The 20,019-nt window shown below is 38.1% G+C and overlaps 1 protein-coding gene across 1 annotated transcript in view; it reads right to left on the bottom strand.

The window, feature by feature from the left end:
* LOC134748369 (homeobox protein prospero) overlaps positions 1-20,019 on the bottom strand; it is a 126,646-nt gene that overhangs the window by 12,147 nt on the left and 94,480 nt on the right. Inside the window, exons 4-5 of the mRNA XM_063683154.1 lie at positions 17,382-19,886; positions 15,189-15,350 (exon numbers count right to left, since the gene is read on the bottom strand). Of these exons, the coding sequence (XP_063539224.1) occupies positions 15,189-15,350; positions 17,382-19,816 (2,597 nt within the window). The 5' untranslated portion in view covers positions 19,817-19,886. The remainder of the gene's footprint in view (positions 1-15,188; positions 15,351-17,381; positions 19,887-20,019) is intronic.

Below are 20,019 nucleotides of genomic sequence, written 5' to 3'. Positions count from 1 at the left end.
AAGATTCCCGTGTCTTCCCCAAGACGTTAGGGGACAATGCTCATTGTTGACTTGCTTACACTCAGAACCCGATTTACCGCCATTGGGAGATGGGAGATGTGGGAATTTCGTAAATAGGTTAACTATTAATAATAACATTAGGGGCGTTGCATTCGCAGTACTGAGATAATGTTCGAAGAATTAAATAGTTTGTGGGTTATTAAGAACACATTACTTTTAGGGAATGGACGTTTAGTGTGCAATGCCGATAAATAAATTACAATTTTTTTAATAAAATGTAATTTCGGGTGGGATTAGTAGGTACCTACTTGGCGGCTCTGGGTGCGTAACCAACATGCCAATCGCTTATGCTCTATCACGAACGAAACGCAAATGTCACTGTCGCACTAATATGGAAGAGTGATAGAGAGACACAAAGCGTTTCGTTGTCGTAGGCAAGCGATTGTTACCTTGGCTAGGCACCGCTCTACCCGATTCCGGCTAATATTTCCACCTATTTATGACTTCATTTTCGTATTTAATTGTCATAAATCATTATTTCATTCCATCGCGGTATGGCCTATTCTATAGGTAATGTTTTAAACTTAAGGAAAACTATATTTTGCATAGTCCTAACCATCTTCCAATTTTAATTTTTTGCCAGCCATATTTTACCATCAAAACACACGAAAACGTGATTGCAGAAGAACAATTGACGATACATAAACCTATAAATATCATCTTATTTCCTACCAACCAACCGAACATAATGAACGTCAAAACTCATAACCGTTTGTTTAGAACCGTTCAAAACGAAACGCGTTATAACTTCAAAATTCGAACCAACTTACGCCCTTCTAGTTCCAATGCAATAGTTTCCAAACACCACTGACTTTTTGAATTTCGAAACACTCATTTCGATCGTTCCCAAATACAATGGTTATTAAAGCGAGTTCACCTGTGTGTGTGCGTCTGTGTGTGTGAGTGGACGGTCCAGCTTTCGAGGAGAGCCGATGACTGCAATGGATAGAGTATGTAAGGTGTAGTCTCTACCTTTTTACGGATTTATATTTATGTGCTCACAAACACCTTTACAAGCCAATGTTCTAAATATATATTTACACGACCATGGGCCGATTGCATGATAATTTGTAACTAATAATATTAGCGGAAGTCTCTCTCCAATTCCTTTGATTAGAAAGAGACTTCCTCTAATATTATTGTCAGTGTTTTAGACGCGTGTAAATATATTTTCGGACGTTGGTTTGTATAGATGTTTATGAACTCACTGTACGTCCGAAATAATTGAGAGTATAATTATGTGGAAGGTGAAGGAGATATACAAATTACTAGTGGAATAAAACTAATATAGACGGTTGGTGAAATATTTTTTTTAAAATTGTAAGTGTAACATTGTCTTGGTACAATTAGGTATCTATTCGTGAAGGGAAAGGCTTTGTAATGTTTTAAAGGAAAACTGTGATGTTATCTGTGTGTCTCTTATTTTTTGTTAAGTTACGTTATACGCAAATACACTGTGACAGCGATATAAACTTCATCCCAATGTGTTAACAGCTGCACATCAACCGACAAAGTTGCCACATTCAAACTTCCAAATACCGACGTAACACTCAGCGGTCAAATCAACCTCAATATAAAACTTCCAGCATATCCAACTACCAAATATTCGTCGTTATTAAAGAAGTTAATTTCGGCAACTTTGATCTCTCTGTTTTTTTTTTTCAGTCTGTGCTGAAAGTTGCACGGCGCGCCGCACTCATACACAACGTACACACACATGCATAGTAAAAGCGAGTAAACTAATACCGGGCGGATTAATGCTTCAGTTAGTGAAAAAACTTTTTTTCAGACTGCATCGTCCGATCCAGGGGTGGACTGAGGTGGTTTTTTATATTGACACGTTACTAGCCTTTGCGGACAGGTTTTGGCGCGTCTACACTTATAGTTGTATTTTTTGTACATTTATCATGGCGTGAACATTTTTCTTAGTTATTTCTTCCACCTATTTTCATATTCGTCAAAAATCATGCTGCATTATGCAATAAATAACCGTTTCTGACTCATTTCATTGATTTGTAATGCTTAAAAATTTTCATATCGACAAACACTATTAAATTTCGTAAAAATTCCTAAGGCAATACAATTGGTTAATATTGGGATGGTTATAGTAACTATAGTACTATAAGTGGCAATTATTTGTTAATTTTTATTTTTATGAATTGATTATGAAGAATGTTTGTATCCCTCAAAATAATATTTTTTTATTAAATATTAAACATCTTCATAGTTTTCGTGTACCTACTTGTTGCCTTGCAGTGAAGACTAAACACATGCACAGTTATGCTGCTTTTTCAAGCCTTAACAGTTATAAAAAAGATAAAGTGCCATTATTGACCTACTTGTCTTCACATAAACACCTTTTGCTTTCTTATCGGTCGGTCGCTCGTTCTAAGCAACCGAATGCGGGTACTTTGCATTATTCTCACTTTCGCGAATACACTTACGGTATTAATATAATATGAGATGATTAATGGAATCGTAAAATAAGACATTTTTAAATGTTCAGTCAGCCTAAAAAAGTAACGCGGAATAGAAATCATATAAAAGGAAAATCAGACGACTAATATTACTTATAACATTTGTTGTTCAATCTCAAGTCGTATCTGGTTAAATATTACATACTCGTATTGTCAATCTTAGTCACTTTTAGTACAAGTTACGTATGAAATTAACCGGTTAATATAACGTCCTGCTTTTTTTTTTATTCCACGTCGGTGGCAATCAAGTATACGGCCCGCCTGCTTATATTGTGCTTACCTTATGATTAAGGTTTCCAGGTAAATTTTTGTTTTTTTATCGGCGACATGTTTCGTAGTTAATATTAACTATGCTTATTAGTAGTTATTCTTTACAGTTTCAGGAAATTACGGCGTATTGAATGATGTAACCATAACGAAATATCGATCAAATAGACATATTATATTTTGTAAGTATTATGCATTCTATTTTATTGGGGTCGCTGATAAAAATGGTTCTGCAGAGCAGCGGAATACTTTTACAGGTTTAAAAAATATTATTACGGTATTTATATAAATTGTGTGTTATTGTATTTAATCAAAATGCATGTTAAATAAAAAACCAGGCACGCTGCTGCTTAAAAGGGCCCACTGATTATCAGTCCGCCGGACGATATAAGCCTGTCAGTTAGATCAAAAATTTGACAGTTCCGAACAACTGACAGGCCGATATCGTCCGGCGGACTGGTAATCAGTGGGCCCCTTAAAAAACGTTGACGCACCGGTCACTCAGCAAAATATGTATATGACAAATACGCTACGCATAAGACACATTACTAGTTCCGGTGTGGTCGGTCCCTTAGAGTAGGTAGTGTTATTAGCTAAGTACCTACTCAAGCAAGAAAATCTTTCACGTATTTAATTTTTAATTTTTAATCGCTTTATAAAAACAGACATAATAATTGGCTAATAATGATCCCGCCCGACTCCGTCCCTGCGCCTCCCCCTTGCTGACCCGCTGTCTTGTACCGCGCTTCAAAAGTTGAGCTCATTGGAGTGCCTCCGAGATTTTATTACCCCAACCAGCGTTAAGCGAAAAAAGGGTTAAAACGTCCCTTTAAGGCCATAGCTGACCATTCATGGTTGCCTGAACTTTGTATTAGTTGGCTGATTATGAGACAGTTTTAAGTGAATCTCGACCTTTTTTGGTACTAATTAAAACATCACTGATAAAGTTCTTCAGGCTCAGAACATAATTATACACATCCCTAATATATACAGAAACTCCCTATAAAAAACTCCAACAGAACTGTTCATATGTGTGCATGACACAAAAATATAAAGGCGTGTGTACATTAACAAAAACGTGAAGTAAAGGTGTGTACACATGCGTTAATTAATTACGTCTTAGGGCGGGCCGAGAGACAGTTAGCGTGGCACTTGGAATAATTTCCCATGTGGCCCGTGCCGTGCCTTTTACTGCTGATTCGTAAGGAGGTTGATGTCATCAAATCGTTATGAGTTAATGTGGATACGCGAGACCGATGAAGGTAAAAAAAATGATTTCGGAACGCATCTACAAGTTTTTTTTAAACATGATGGCCTGGATACTAGTCTTTTAAGCCAAAGATCCCTTCTTAACGGGCTATTGTCTGTCAAGCCATTTCCGCCAGTAAAAAGGGCGGCAAATTTTAAAAATGTACGCGCGAAGGGTTTTCGCCCCATAGAAAATTTGTATTTCGCGCCTTCTACTGCTTGTTTGATCGGCTATACAAGCTTTTTTAAACATCTGGATACTAGTCTTAAGCCAAAGTTAAAATACGTGACTTAATACGTGAGTGACCCCTTATTAATATATATAATACAAGTTAGCTTTGGCTAATTTTGCTGATTTTAAAATTTCCGTACTAAATTTGATGGTATGTGAATTTTACAGTTTTTCCGTGGTGTTTCCTTGCGATGACAGCTGTCAGTGCCATTTAGACAGTTTACCAGTTCTTTAAATACATTTTGACGTAGTTTAATGTCATTGCTGTGAAGTGTTATTGCATCCAAATTTACTTTTTGAACCATTTTTATCGAAGTCTGTGATGCCTTTATGTAATTCTTTAATTCTATGTCTTTATATTCTTTTAAAGTAACAATTAACTATTTCTTAGCATAATCACAGGGTAAATACACATTATTCTAACGGTAAAGTGTTATCACGAAAACCATATTCGTCGCTAATGTCATATAAAAAGGACATATCAGAAAAGGAAACCAAACCACATTAAAATAATAATAACCGTCTTCGCCAACGTAACGTGACCTGTTTAAACTTGAAAGAACAAACGAATGTTGCAAGTGCGATGGTCTGTAAGAGATCTCCTGTGATTGGTCAGTTTTCTGTGCCACAGATAAGAGAACTTCCGTCAGTGGGCAAGGATAATATTGATAGCGGCTATGGTTATTAAGAATGTAGAAAAATATTGTTTGTGAACTTGTCTTTGGTATTTGTCTGGTTTTTTTTTTCTATGTTGACTCACCATTTTTTCAGTAGAGTATGGCGAAAAAAAATATGTTTGCCTACATTTAGGTTCGATCTTTCATAGTATTTCGCGCCTTTTTTTTCTACTGATAAATTGGTTTGCCAGTCATAGAGTTCTGAACTATAGTTTAGCAAGCCATTTCCGTCAGTAGAAAAAGGCTGATATTTAAAAAAAGGAGGCGCGAAGGGTTGCCCTCCCTATAAAACATTTGAATTTCGCGCCTTTTTCTACTGACAAGGTGGGTTTGCCAGCGTATAACAAAAAATTAAACGATAATAAACATAAAAACATATATTGCTAGAATTTTGACAAACTGTTACTGAAATTTATGTAGTTAACTAAAAATCATGAACTATTTAAAGTACATATATAGCTTAAGGATTAAGAACAACTTGAAATCATACTAAACAAAAAAAAAACCATAGATTTTGCAAAAAAATATATATAATTGGCGGCTTACCCACACTGAGTCGACCAGTCGCGTGACGAACACGCCCAAACGTGTGTTCATTAGAACAATATTAAGTTTTTTAAGGTACGCGGTACACTAGCTCTAATGAAGCCCGCTCCTTCGAGACTGTAGGCGCGGCCTCGCATGTGTGATAACTCGATGGTTATATGTAGTTTTCTTTTTAAATAGATGATTATGATTGTGGCCTTTTTATAGGACATAAGTATTATTGTGAGTTTGTAGGTATGCTATTATTTTGTTAATATTTTTTCTATTAAATTATTTTATGCCGCTGTTTAATCTTACATATATATACTCTACGATTTCTATTATAATAACGACTTCAGAATTAGCCTAGATATAAAAAAAAATATTGCTTAGAATCCATCATTTCCAAACATTGTATTAAAAATATCTCATAAATAAACAATTCTACCATTATCTCGTAGGTATACATAAATTGTAGGTATTCTGATCAGATCCTCCTGTCTTTGTTTTTATTATTTATTATTATAAACAATAATATTGTGTCGAATGTACATTGTATGTGTATAGTATAGTAGTATAGTTTAGTATAGGATAGGTATTATGAACAAGTTTTGCATTTCACGTTTGAAACACAAAGTAGGGCCCGCAATAAAACTGTAGTGTAACTACTTAAAGTTAATTGCCCAGGGCGTGGTAATTAAAAAACGTAATGCCCCGAAGACAAGATAAGCCGGAAGAAACCACCACTCTTCTAATTACACTTTCATTAGCTGATGAACATGACTACGTAAAGCACGTAAGCAGTTTATGTCCTAAATAAAGGACAAAATGGATATTTGTCTATGAATGTACTTACGGCGTTTTAGCGTAGTTTGCAATCGACAAAGCGATTCTATTTGCTGATACACTTACTAATATCTAAATAGGAATATAGTATTAATAACCATTAGGTAATTTTAGTCAAACGTATCGTAATTTGTGATTGTGACGATGCAGGTATGTTAAGCATTACTTTAAAAGTTCGCTTACTCATACTAATCAGAAATATAATATATATGTACTCTGGCAACCGTTGTCAGTAGAAAAAGGCGGAAAGTTTAAAATATGTATCTCCCTTACAAATTTTGAATTTCTAGATAGATTCTAGTGTATAAAAATAAACTTGTTTTAGGCAGGTATAAAATGATTTTGTGATAAAAATGACACGAGCAATAAAATGGAGATTCGAAACGGTTCCGAATTTAAAAATTAGAACTAAAAAATATGGCCGCTTCTTGATGACAGTGATAAGTAAGGCGCGTCGTTTTAATTATATTATTAACGGCAAAGGCTGGTGAAAGAATATTTTATCATGGCGTATATCGCCATGATATGTAAATATGCCGCGCCCTCCTATTAGACAATGCTCGCGTGAGTTTGAACTTTAATTCGGAGGTGAGCAGGAATTTAGTGGTGAGGTGTGACGTTCTTCACGCTATTGGAGTCTTCTTAGCGAAATTGGTTCTTTTTTAGTGAAAATGAGTACATAATTGTTTTCATTATTTCAGCATTTACAGAATTCTCAATTTGATTAATCGTAATCAAAAATGAAAACGGGTAAATGCTAAGTACAGTAAATGTCTCAATTCAATTACTTCACAAAATATCACCACGTGGAAATTCGTAATTCAATTGATTATCAATCTTATCAATCTTATCAATCTTATCAATAGTATTAACTTAAGTTTAATTTAAAAATATTTTTGTAGCAATTATTCCAATCCTAACACGTACGAAAAGGTAGAATTCCCAAAAAATATAAATAACCATCACGCATTACCTAAGGAGGAAACATGAAGTACGTTTTGTCCTTTAATTAGTACACGAGAAAAACTACTAATAAGAAGTGTCAACTTGTGAGTAATTAGCAGAGATTTGAAGGAAAACTACTCATAAGCTTCCTTCGTGAGGGCCGCAGCAATTACGGCGCTCGTACGAGCGTGGTGTAAAAACTGCCGGCCACTTCCCGCCCTACGGCCTTATTAAAAATGTTAACACGTAAATTAGACTCTGACACACCTGTACTAAAAACGGCACATCTCACGCTAAAGCTTACTCACTTATACGTTATCAAAAATGTCCTTTATAAAGGACGGAAATTCTAATGCACTTTTTAACACGAATATGTGGTTGCAATTTAGTTAAGACTGTTTTAGTGTGTATTAGCCAACCAATTAAATCTAAGAGGTTATAGAATAAGTTTCTCGTGAGGAAAGCAAAGTAAACGTACATGTATCTGTATCTTTACTAGCGTGAAAAAGCGTGCTTTAGTAAAATACAGTTTTTAAATTAAAATGATTGAACTAGCATTAAGCAAACATGGCAACTTAAAAAGCCGTGTGGCAATTGCGACGTACGGCTTGTAACGTTTCTGTAAGAGTCCTTGGAGGTTTCATTCGCTTTTACGAAATCAACCGCTTATCAGAAATTACCTTAGTTTTTAATTCAAGTTAACTTTATCGGTTAAAAAGGGTAAATGTGAATGTACATTTACATATTTCCGAAGTAATATGACAAATTTAATAAAGTTTCCCTTGGACTTGCAACTCACGTAAGTAAGGATTTACATAAAATATCTAGTTCAGTTTATAAATATTAAATAATACCTACACACTAAAAATGTTCTTTGGTAAACATTGAGCAAAAAGGACAACATCCCAGATGTTATTTATAAATAACATTTAAAATGTGATAAGTAAGGAAATCTAAATGACTACTTTTCAGGGTTCCGTACCCAAAGGGTAAAAACGGAACCCTATATTGTCTATCTGTCTATCTGTTTGTCTGTCTGTCCGTCATAGCTAGACAGTCGAAATTTTCACAGATGATTTGCCGCTATAACAACAAATACTAAAAACAGATATTTAAGTGGGGCTCCCATACAACAAACGTGATTTTTTTGCCGTTTTTTGCGTTATGGTACGCAACCCTTCGTGCGCGAGTCCGACTCGCACATGGCCGGTTTTTTTTATTTGAACGTCATATAAGTAAAGTCTGGTATGCATTAAGTTACTAAACAGTTCTAAACGCGTTGTCGATCGTGTGAGCGCGCCCTCGCGACTTGCACGTAAAAAAGATTAATTGGAGTGCCTAACAATTTACTGTAGCGCTAGCTGCAGGCCGTACCCGGCCGGCCTAGACCACTTCACCACTTAATTAAGTGAAATAACTTAAACGACTCACTAATTAGTGCTACTGGCTAATTCTACGAGTAGCTCTTTGTTAAAGCACTGCACTTCTTTGAGTTACACGCCAAAAGAATTTGTCTTTGCAGACTTTTGCGTAAAGGATGTTTGTTTCTCCCCAGAGACTTTTGACGGGAAGCGGCCGAGAAAAGTTCGCGTTGCGGTTAAGGGCGGCTGCTTCACTTTGAAGCTTACATTCTTAATATTTAAGATGAGTAAATAAACGAAAGAATTTGGCCGCCATTTAAATAGGTACTCGCTTTTGAGCCTTTCTTAACCTTTGAGGTACTTACCAAATTGTCATATTTTTCTTTAATCGTATTAAAACTTGGAAAAGATTTAGGTGGGAAAATGTTTTTAAAAGGTAGACGGCGCGACGAGGCGTTACTTGGTAAGACGATAGAAGAGCACTTTGATGTAGTACTCTTCACGTATACTCATTAACAAGTGGACAGTCGCGTCGTGTGTGGAGGGCTTTAGGTGTTTGTCAACTGTTTAAGTATTGAATTTGGAATCGAGCGTTTTAAAAGCTAACAGCTCGTTTTTAACGGATTCGTTTTAATTGTTACGATTTATCGTGCCTTATCGAAGGCTATCGAAAGGTTTGACTTCTGTAATCTGTGAGAGTGCTGCTAATTTAGTTAATTAATAATTAGAAGATCGATACCATATCGGTTGGGTAATATTATAAATAAATGGTGCCGTTTTACCTAATTGAAGCATTTTTGATAACAACCATTTTTTTGTGATTTTGAAACTCCTTTGTCAATATCTGTAGTATGTTTGTAAATGTAAAAACTCACTGGATTGTTTATTCTTGCAATACTTTTATTTAAAAAAAAAAGAAATTGCAGGCATCAAGTCCGCACTTATTTTAGTAGGTCATCATCATTCGCTTGTCCTTGTCCCATTCACTTGGGGTCGGCGCAGCATGTCTTTTTCTTCCATACCTCTCTGTCACCCGTCATCTCATCATTCACTTGCGTTAGTTTCATATCATCTTTCACACAGTCCATCTACCTTTTCCTCCTTTTTTTTCCTTCTTTTTTCCTTTTCGTCGTAGTAGGTATCTACGACAAAGTTCAAAATAAACAAACGACGATGTCCACTTTTTCAAATCGATGTCATAAATTTAAAATAACCCCATCGGGTAAGTTTGCACCGGGCACCTCAGTTTGTAATTACGTTCGTGCGATTGTAGAATTACCCTCGCCCTTTCAGTTCTTTCAGAGATGTTATCGGGAAGGAAATGACCGTTTTCCGTTGTCCACAATACCGCCATTAGAGGACAATACTAATGGACTAAGTCCGCCATCGTGGACTTGGAAGGTGGATTTAAAATAAAGATAATAAAGTCATGAAGGTACGGAATTTTTTGAAATCCTTAAATTTAGTAGTTTAAATTTTATGGAGAATTTAAACATTTTCACTTCATTATTTGTACAGTCTCTTTATTATTCGACGTTTTAAACATTCCGATTTACCCGAATATATCTTAAGTTGTTCTTTCTAAAGCAAGTTTTATGATATATATATATATATATATTTTTTATTATAAACTGATCGGCGATTGGCCCTAGTCACACCCGATGGAAAGTGAAGACAGGGCCTAAGATGGAACTCACCTTTTCAGTAACAGACTATTCACTCTTGTTTTAAAGAGACCGAGGTCATATTGATCACGGAATACAGATATTTTTACTGTCCATCCTAAAGGACATTATATGTTTAATAATTTCAGACGTATTTCGCAATACAGCTAAGTTTTTCATTAATATTATCGTTACTTTAGATAGTGGCACTTGTGGAGATATGCTATCAATGCTTTTACCAAGTTCCCTATATCGCACTTAGATAAAGATAATACTAGCTTGAGATAGCACCAGAAAGCTTTAATATAAAATGTCGGTGATAACGGAGCTTCGAGTGTTTGCTAAAGACTACAATCGATATCGTACTTTTATACCCTAACTAGATATTGGCATCTTGTTGACACGCACCTAAATTAAATGTATACGTTAGTTACATCGCACACTGATTTAGTTTTTATTATTATTATTGTTGGGGTGTTGTGGGCCTGTGAGTGTCACGTCGACCAAGCAGTGATCTATTGTGACGGCCCTTTAAAGTTCGTTACTAATGCCCGTTGAGTCCAGAAAATTCCAGATTCTTTGGGCCGTAATGTTCTGTACCTCACAGGGTTGCAGTATGTGCCGCCCTAAGTGGATACTTCTTTTTGACATTACTGATACTGATACTGATTTAGTTGATCGTAACGATCACGTACCATCGCCCACACTGCTGTTCATAGATGGACCTTATTACAAAAGGCATAAAGTCCACCGATGGACAGTTAACAGTGTTGCTGTTTGTACGTCAGAGCTATTTTGCAATGTATTTGTCATTGATAAATTTAAATACACGGTCCGATGACTAAATTATCACTGCATTTTATAAAGTAAGGTCCCCGCCTCGTCTGTCTGCGTGTATGTTCGCGATTAACTCAAAACCGGTCAAGTGCGAGTCGAACTCGCGCACCGAGGGTTCCGTACTTTTTAGTATTTGTTGTTATAGCGGCAACAGAAATACATCATCTCTGAAAATTTCAACTGTCTAGCTATCACGGTTCATCAGATATAGCCTGGTGACAGACAGACGGACAGACGGACAGCGGAGTCTTAGTAATAGAGTCCCGTTTTTACCCTTTGGGTACGGAACCCTAAAAACGACTAGTCGTTTGATGAATATATAGTCTATAAACTTAGCCCATTATTTTATGATGTTGATGTCCATCTGGTGGTACAATTTTCATTTACACTTGTTATCTGTCATTTCTAATTTTGTTTGTATTTATTTAAGAGACGTTTATTTAATTATTGTGATTTACATTCTATTAAATAATACAGGCTAAAATTTGAATAAATGGGAAAACCTTTTTATTGAAAATAAACACTTTATCTCTGATATTTTCCTCTTTTGAACGGAAAACATACATCTATTAATATAAATAAGTAAACCGCATAACTCAAAAATTTAAATATATAAATTTTTTCATCAAGTTTTCGGTTTCCCAACACACGAAGTATTTTAAACAAACGTTGCGGATAAGGGAGTTTAAACCGGTGTTAATAAACAGCAATATACAAACCCAGGTAGCAAAGTGACGTCAGCGACGTCATAGTCACGTAATTATGACGTAATAATGACGTCGCCGACGTCATAATGATGTATAAATGCTACCTGGGAAGCTGTTGTATAAATTGGGTTTCCAAATTAAAAATATGTATTAATAAGCAAGTTATTTCCTTGGTACCAGTTGGATAGTTATAATTTGCCAAGACATTCGATTTACGCAAATATAATAAAAACGTGGTTCATTGTTTTTTTATTGATTTACATCAAACAGGCCACAATATACTGAATATAAAGCCATAAAAATACCCCGTTCATTAAATAGTGTGTAAATACCAAAACAAATGAAGCAATTATAAATTCGTATAATCCATATGTTTGTGTACATACTGATACAAAGAAGGGTGACTTATCTGGCACGTGTCGGCCAGGTGACTCTTATCTCTGATAACGAGGAAATTGGCTCACAATCAATACATAGGATTTTTCCTACACTTAAGCTTTCACCCTTTTACTAGTTTTCGAAATGTACCGTATGATGGACAAATACAATGTAGGGGTTAAATACAAACTTGCCTAAAGCTAGTAACATTTTAGCAACTTCCAAATAATATTTTATTATATTTAAATATGTATTTATTAATTAGGTAAAACAAAGAAAAACAAACAAACAACAATATTTAAATCGTTTAAAATATCTGAAAGAAAGTAGATTTTTTATTCAGATTAAAATGAAAAAAAAAACTAGTTTTTTTATGTAGCTAAAATAGTACCAACACTATTATAATAAATGGTCTACGCTTTGTAGCAGACCTACGAAATGCTACGACAGCTACGGCTATGGAGAGGCTACGAGTGCTAAGCAAGTGTTTAGTATATTATGGAAGGATCACAAAAAATGTTGGCGTTGGATCAAAGTTCTAACTGACATCCCTATCAAGTAATATCAAGCAGAAACGTCTGCGAAAGATGCTATTAATCTTAGAAAAAAAAAATGTTTTTTTTGTAAAATCTAAATCGACATTATGAGTTCCTAATTATATATTTTTCTCTTTACATAATTATTTTGTATGACTAATGGCGTCGCTAGAATATATTACCGAAGCGAAATGAAGATCGATATTCCTCCCACAATTAACGTTATGTAATAGTAGTAGTAGTAAAACTCTTTATTGTACAAAAAGAAACATAAAACAAGAGAAAAACGCATCATTTGTACAAAGGCGAACTTATCCCTTTCAGGGATCTCTTCCAGTTAACCTACCGTTTAGTTAACGTTTAGTTTATGTCATAACTTTTCTAACATTTCACTCCATAATAACCATTTAAGACAACCGTTTCCTTTTCTAATTTGTTTACTTGCACGCAATCCAGGGGTGGCACCCCGCGTGTAAACAGGAAATAGTGAATTGACAACCCTAGCATTATTATTAGATTCAAACTACACAGATTGGGATTAATCAATCGTTTTACCCTATTAAAGGGGTAATATTTTACAAATTTTAGCTTGCACGTGGGATTCGGAGAAATCACTCAATTATGAACTTTAATATAAGGGGGGAAAAGAAAAAATATTATTTTGGTGTAGGCTTTAATACTGTAGTTTAATTTGTAAGAAAAGGAGTTGGGACTAATACTTTTACGTCAGTCTTTAAAGTAACTTGTTATGAATGTAAATGCTATGTTTAATGGAATAAAAAATAACTTTTTGACGGTCTCTATACAGATATCTGCTTTCCGGTAGGTATGAGCAAAAATTAATAAGTTTGGCTTAATGTAATTAGGATAAGAATATGCTTTTCGTCCCTTGATGCGATTCAAAGACTACGTGAAAGCGACATGCGGGCCAATTCGAACAATGAACTACTGAACTCATATCTAATGAACCACTAGATTTGAAACAGAAACGATAACGAGATATTTAAGAAAGTCATGTCAAATTTGACATTTCCGCTATTCCGAATGTCCTCTTGAACGATTTCTTTAAGATTTGCTTAAAATATTACTTAGACATCCAATGGACATCTAATGGATATCCCAAAACGTCACAATAATTGTAGCGTGAAATGACAATTGGTTTCTCGAATAGAAATGCAAAAGATAAGTTGAGAACTAAACTATAACGTTTCTATTAGATCTCGTATTGTTCTCGTATCTAGTAATTATTACGTTGTTCGAATTGACCGGATTGTCACTTTTGACATCATAGGAACACTTGGGAGTAGCTCGCGTCAGATCGCGATGGATGGAGGGGTAACGTCGCGAAAGGTCGCGAAATTCACGACAACATGGTTTCAAGACCTTGCTCGAAAACGCGCAAAAATGCACAAATTCCGCACAATCCACCTGATGCTACTGCCGAAATGGCTCCCTACTTTAGCTGCCATAAATACGGTAGCAAATGGCGTCCCGCATTGGCTTATACAGCCACGAGAGACGTTGTTCCTTGCATACAGACGCTGTATAAACCATCTGTCAAGATGTTAAAGGCCTCATGATGTTTTTCGTGAGTGTTAGTTAGAAATTAGGATTGCGTTTAATTGTAGATTTATATAAGTAGGTCGTTTCTTAGAAATTTGTTACGTATGTTACTGTAACTGTGTTTAAAGTTAGTTTAGTTATTATATAGTGTTATTACCTAAATCGGCAATTGACATGACATATCAAACAACTTTAGTTTGTTATTCCCTTCCGATAATTAATAGGTACAGTTAATACTTCATACATTTAGGTACTTCTCCTTCCTGTTATGTGGATTATCGTATTATACGCATGAGTAATGTCGATAAATACATACGATGCGGTTTTAAAGAAGTAAATTATTACATGTTTCGTAGGCATATCCTCACTTGAAATGAAAACGGTTTCTGGGTTCAGTGTTTTCCGTTACAAATATATCTTATTGTTACCTAACTAAAGAAGGAAGTGTGGAAAACCCAGAAGAATCAGAAATAGCACGGAAAGTACAAAATGTAGTTAAGTTACTATTTACTGATGTTAGATGTTATTTATCTACTTCTATGGCATTAAAAACGTAGATTTCGAACACTTTCAAGATTTGTTTACTTAATATAGCATTTATTAAAAAAATATATATTTATTTAGTTACAAACGCATTAGGTAATGTATGGACCGATTGTTATCTTGTTGTAGATTTTTTTCGTTGTATTTGGATAAAATTTGACTGGTTTGAAGAGCTCATTCTGGGCGGGATAAATAAGAAACCATATTTATCTAAAAATGGCAAAAATGGACTAATAAATAGAAGTCGGCCCTCGGATACTGAAAGCAGAAATAAGAACTGCAGTGTATATTTTAAAAGTTATAAATGTATGATGAGACTTACCTAAAGTTGGAGAACCACTTGACTAGTTGAGCCGTGTTGTTCTTGTTGAACTTGATGTCGGGGAAGTACATCTTGAGGACCGCGGAGCTGGGGTACCGCACCCAAAAGAACATCAGCTTCGCCTTCCGCAGGTGCATCGGCGTCAGCGTTGAGGAGTGCAGTGGAGTTAAAGGAATTTTCGGGAATGTTCGTTATAACATACATTTTGTACATGCAAATTTTTTTCGAATGTTTTTTTAATAAAGGAAATACCGAATATTGACTATTGCCCGAAGCGCGGTGATATATTTCACCTATTATTCCTTTATCAAAAAAATACCAAAACGAATTCGTCAAAAATCCCAACGTTCACTTTTTATAATTGGGTACAAGTAAAAACTTGGCAGTGATGGGAAAATGTACTAAAAATCATATTTTTTTTAATTCACAGTTTATATACTTCATGTCAATATATAAGATTATAGGAGGTATATATTATAACTCAATAAATCATCAGCAAGAAGGAAAATATATTAGAATTATTCGGCTGTATGATTTAAAATAGTAAACTTTCATCACAGGATGTGGTTTAATTAAATGTTAATAGTTCATGATAAATTACTTTTTATCACTTTATTACCGTGAAGTTATTTTTAAACATTATACATAATTAAATCTCTAAGTGGCATTTAAAATGTGTTCATCAGTTCTTTGTACCGACCCCAGATAACCCAAGACCATCAATAGCGATCGTTATAATTATATCGTGCTGATTAAATAAACAAGTCTCACGAAATAAATAGCCACTGTAAATGGATTACATAATGGTGGCATTGCGCAACTGTGTCCGTTTCCTATTAAAAAACCTTAAATAATCTGGAGTTTATCGCATAGGTTAAGTTAATAAAACATTTATAGTCTTTCTTTAATTTTTTTCTATCGAAGAAGGCGGCAAATTTAGGCGCTAAGATTTGATCTCCCATGTAAATTTTTAAATTCGCGCCTTTTTCCATTTTTTTAAAAAAATTGTTCAGTAGGATGGACATTTTATAAAAAAATAATAAGTAGAAGTAATGATTGTTTTTCCTCAGTCAAATAATATAACAGATCTTGTAGGACAGTATTTGTATAACGTAACATTTCTTCGACTGGCAAGGCCGGTGTGTGCGTAGTTCCTTAGCGCGGTTAAATCTGATTAAATGGCCTATCCTGTATCGTACTGATGAAGCACCACAAATACCTAATCCATTTGCATCTAATCTTATAATGTGCCTTAGCCCGTTACGGGCAATGGAGGATAAACTATTTTATACAAATACATCTACCTACTTACAAAAAAAAAACAAGTTGTTGAAATTTTGTTGCATTCTCAATTCAGTCATATTTCGACGCCTTTTTTGTTTTGGGAGTTTTTGGCGAGACTTAACTTAAGGATGTACTTTATAAAGGACATCAAGGGTTTTAGGAATATTAGTGGTGAAATGTCAAATTTTATTGGCTAAATAGTTTTGCTTGATTTTTTAAAAATGTCAATATGGTATTGTGAATAAGTATTGCGTTTTCTAGCGTGCTAAGCAGAATTGAAACTGAATTAAATTGTGTGGGAATCGTAGAATACGCGTAACCGCAGCATTTGTGGGGTTACTGAGCTAAGTAGGAAGCGAAAGGTTAAATACCTCGTGAAGAAATAAGATATTACTGTGTATTTAGAGTCGAGTTTCAGCCGGCCTTTTGAGGAAATTTCGAGCGATACGTGACTAGTTGAAGGAACCTGTGTCGAAACGTCGGCAAATAAAGGTAACAAAATAAATTCGCGATAGACCCGATTTTAAATGTGATTTAATATGTGTAGTTGAAGGAAAACGCAATCTATCGTCATATTATTTGTACCATTTGTACGTAAGTTTAATCAGAAGGATAAATGTTTAACGTTAGGTACTCAAGTTTTGAAACAATTGGTTTTTAGGGCCTATTTATGTGCGGTTTTTAATTGTACGATTTACTAAAGGTTTTATGATAGTTGTGTTTATTTAGTTTGTTATAGCCGCTTTTAGAAAAACTACTCTTGTAATTAATGGTCGAGTCCTACTTTTTTCTTCTAGTAAGTAAATTTAAGACTTCATAGTTCTTTATAGCTACATAGAGTGACTAATATTTTATCTATTGAGATAAACTTTCTTGCTGTAAATGGTTAAGAAAGATACATGGTTAGTATGTTTTGTTCTATTTGAAAAGGATATAGTAGGCTGAACTCCGTCGTAAGGCAGGTCTGTAGAGTTGCAGTCTGAGTGAGGATCCTGAGCATCCATGTGGGGATGGTGCGGCATGGACAAGTGGTGCGGCACGTGTGCGTGGTGGTGGCGCAGGTAGTCCGGCGAGGAGTGGTGTGCCGCGGCCAGCAGCGCCGGGTGCAGTAGCGCCGGTGCGTGCGGCAGCGGCGGCGAGTCGCGCTCGGGCGCCGGCGGCGATCGCGCCAGGCCCCCGCCCGCCCCGAAAAACGGGGAGTAAGGCGAGAACACCTGGCTCTCGTGCAGCGATGGGTTCGGTATCGCCACCGACGTCGGCAGCGCCATCCCTCCGTGGTATGGCCTCGGCGACGGCGACTCCGGAAACTTGCTCTCCGGCGAATGCCCCACGCCTTCTCCCAAAATCCGGCTGACGGTGCGAGGCGTTATCCGCGTGTCCGTCACCTTGTGACGCTTCTTCTTCGGCGTCACGACGAGGCTGAGCGCCTCGTTCTGCTCGGGGTTCGGTTCGCGCTCGAAGTGGCCGTTCATCGGGTACATGGCGCTCATCGGCTTCGGCGGCGTCTGGAACATGCCTGTCGGAGGCCGCACGTGAGAGCCGTGTCCGGGCCCGTCGCCATGGAGCGGGAACGCTCCGGGCGGCCGGGAACCGTTTATTTGATTCATAAGCATTGGGTTATGCGTCAGGAAGGGCATGCCGTTCGGCGGTGGATGGACGGGTGGATTACCTGGCATCGGTCCTGCGGGTCTCTCTGGGGGTTTCGGCTGTGGAGACTTTCTTTCGATCAGTCGCGTCGCCCTCATCAGGTCCTTATTGAGCTGCTCCGCCGCCGCCGCCGCCGCTTCCGATTGCTTGCCCATGATTCTGCGTTGATGCACGAAGCGAGTCACGATGGAGTCGATGAGGCTTGCCAGTGACGCCGTGATTTCACTTTTCAAGACATCAGCTAGACCTTCCAAGTCGGCACCAGTGACGGGTCCGACTGAACCGGCATTGCTACGTATTGCGTCTAATCTTTCAGCTAGTTCTGAAGACAAGGGAGGCTTGGGCGTCTGGCCGAGTTGCCGCTGCTGAGGAGAATGCTGGTTGGACTGTGGCCTCTGCTGCTGCATGTTCTGTTGCTGTTCAGCCGCTTCCTTCATACGGGCCTCTTGCTGTTCTAGGAACAGCTTCTGGCTGACGTTGAGGTACATGGCGGCTGCATTGTTGAGCTGATGCGGGTGTGGGGGATGCATATGTTCGGTTGGGAGGTGCGGCAGCATGGGCAGCGTGCCATTGAGACCCGGGGGGAAGTGCGCTGCCGCATGTGCGTGCATTTTCGCACTCATCATCTTGCTCATAACCTGTGACAGCATGTTTGGAGGAGCACTGGTCGGTATCGGAGGCGGGATCTCTTTCACTGGCGAAGCCGGCTCCGATTTAGGAACGGGATCTTCCGTCTGTTCTACATCACTGCCATCGTTATCGGCCGTTTCGGAGTCCTGGCCCATTCTATTGCACAACTGCATATATTTCTCTTGCATTTCAGCTAGTTGTTCTTGCATAGTTCTAAGTTGTGATTTTAAAGCATTCTTTTCTACTAACTTTTGTTGTATGGGGGGCCGGTCGCCGTCGTCCTCCGAGTCGTCGGACACGGTCTGCGCGCTGCTGCCGTGGCTGGTGCCGTACCGCTCAGCCGCACCGTCGTGCTGCTGCGGATGGTACAGTTTTCGCTTTTTGCATCCGTTCACTTGTGGCTGCGGCGCGGGGCTTGCGCGCATGGTCGACACAATGTTCTCAACACGGGCACGTTTCACATCCTGCGGCCGCGGGGAGGAGCGCTGCGCGTCGCTGTCGCGGTCCTCGGGCTCCGACTTAGGAGCCAGCAAGGGTTCAGACGGAGGTTGCGCGGGCGGCGGCGACGTCCGCGAATCACCGGCACTGTCCAACGCGAGCAGAGCATCGTCGAGATCCGGCCGGGAATCTCTGGAAGTCGGTCGCTCGGGCGACCGCTTCTCATTCTTCGGTTCGTCATTGTTATTATTCGCTATCACGTTATTGTTGTCCGGTGAGAGCCGCATGAGTTCCTTGCGGCTCTGTAGAATATCTCGCAGCACTCTGTGAGCGATGCCACCGCCTGCAGCTTCGTCGCTGCCATCTTCTTGTTTAGGCGGGCGTCCGAGAAGCTCGTTGAGCATCTCGGCCTGCGCGTAGCCGGGACCGAACAGACCGAAGTGTTGTCGGCCCTCGAAAATGGCGCCGTAAATACCGCCACTCATCGCGGAGCGCGCGGGCGCGAGACCGTTCGTCGCGAGAGTCGAGTAAGAATTGCGCGGCTCGCCGGCGTCCACGCGCTGTCTGGCGCGCTTCTGTTTCTTTAGGAGCTTATCTGAGTAGGGGGTATCCTCCTCCTCCGATGTCATGACGCGCCGCGATTGGCCGAGCGGGCGGCGGGCTGGGCCCCACCGCGCTACTTGCGCCGCATTGCCCGTTCTGTAAGAGAGGGGAGCGATGAGCACCTGCCTTGCGACGCACGCGCACCGAACAATGTCTTACTTTATAAAAGGCGTGCAATATGCATTCGGTGTAGAATTAGTAGGAATATTATAAGTATTAAGTCAAATGT

This window comes from Cydia strobilella, chromosome 16, assembly GCF_947568885.1.
Source record: "Cydia strobilella chromosome 16, ilCydStro3.1, whole genome shotgun sequence".
Taxonomy (NCBI): Eukaryota; Metazoa; Arthropoda; class Insecta; order Lepidoptera; family Tortricidae; genus Cydia; species Cydia strobilella.
This window is presented reverse-complemented; position numbering and strand designations above follow the sequence as displayed.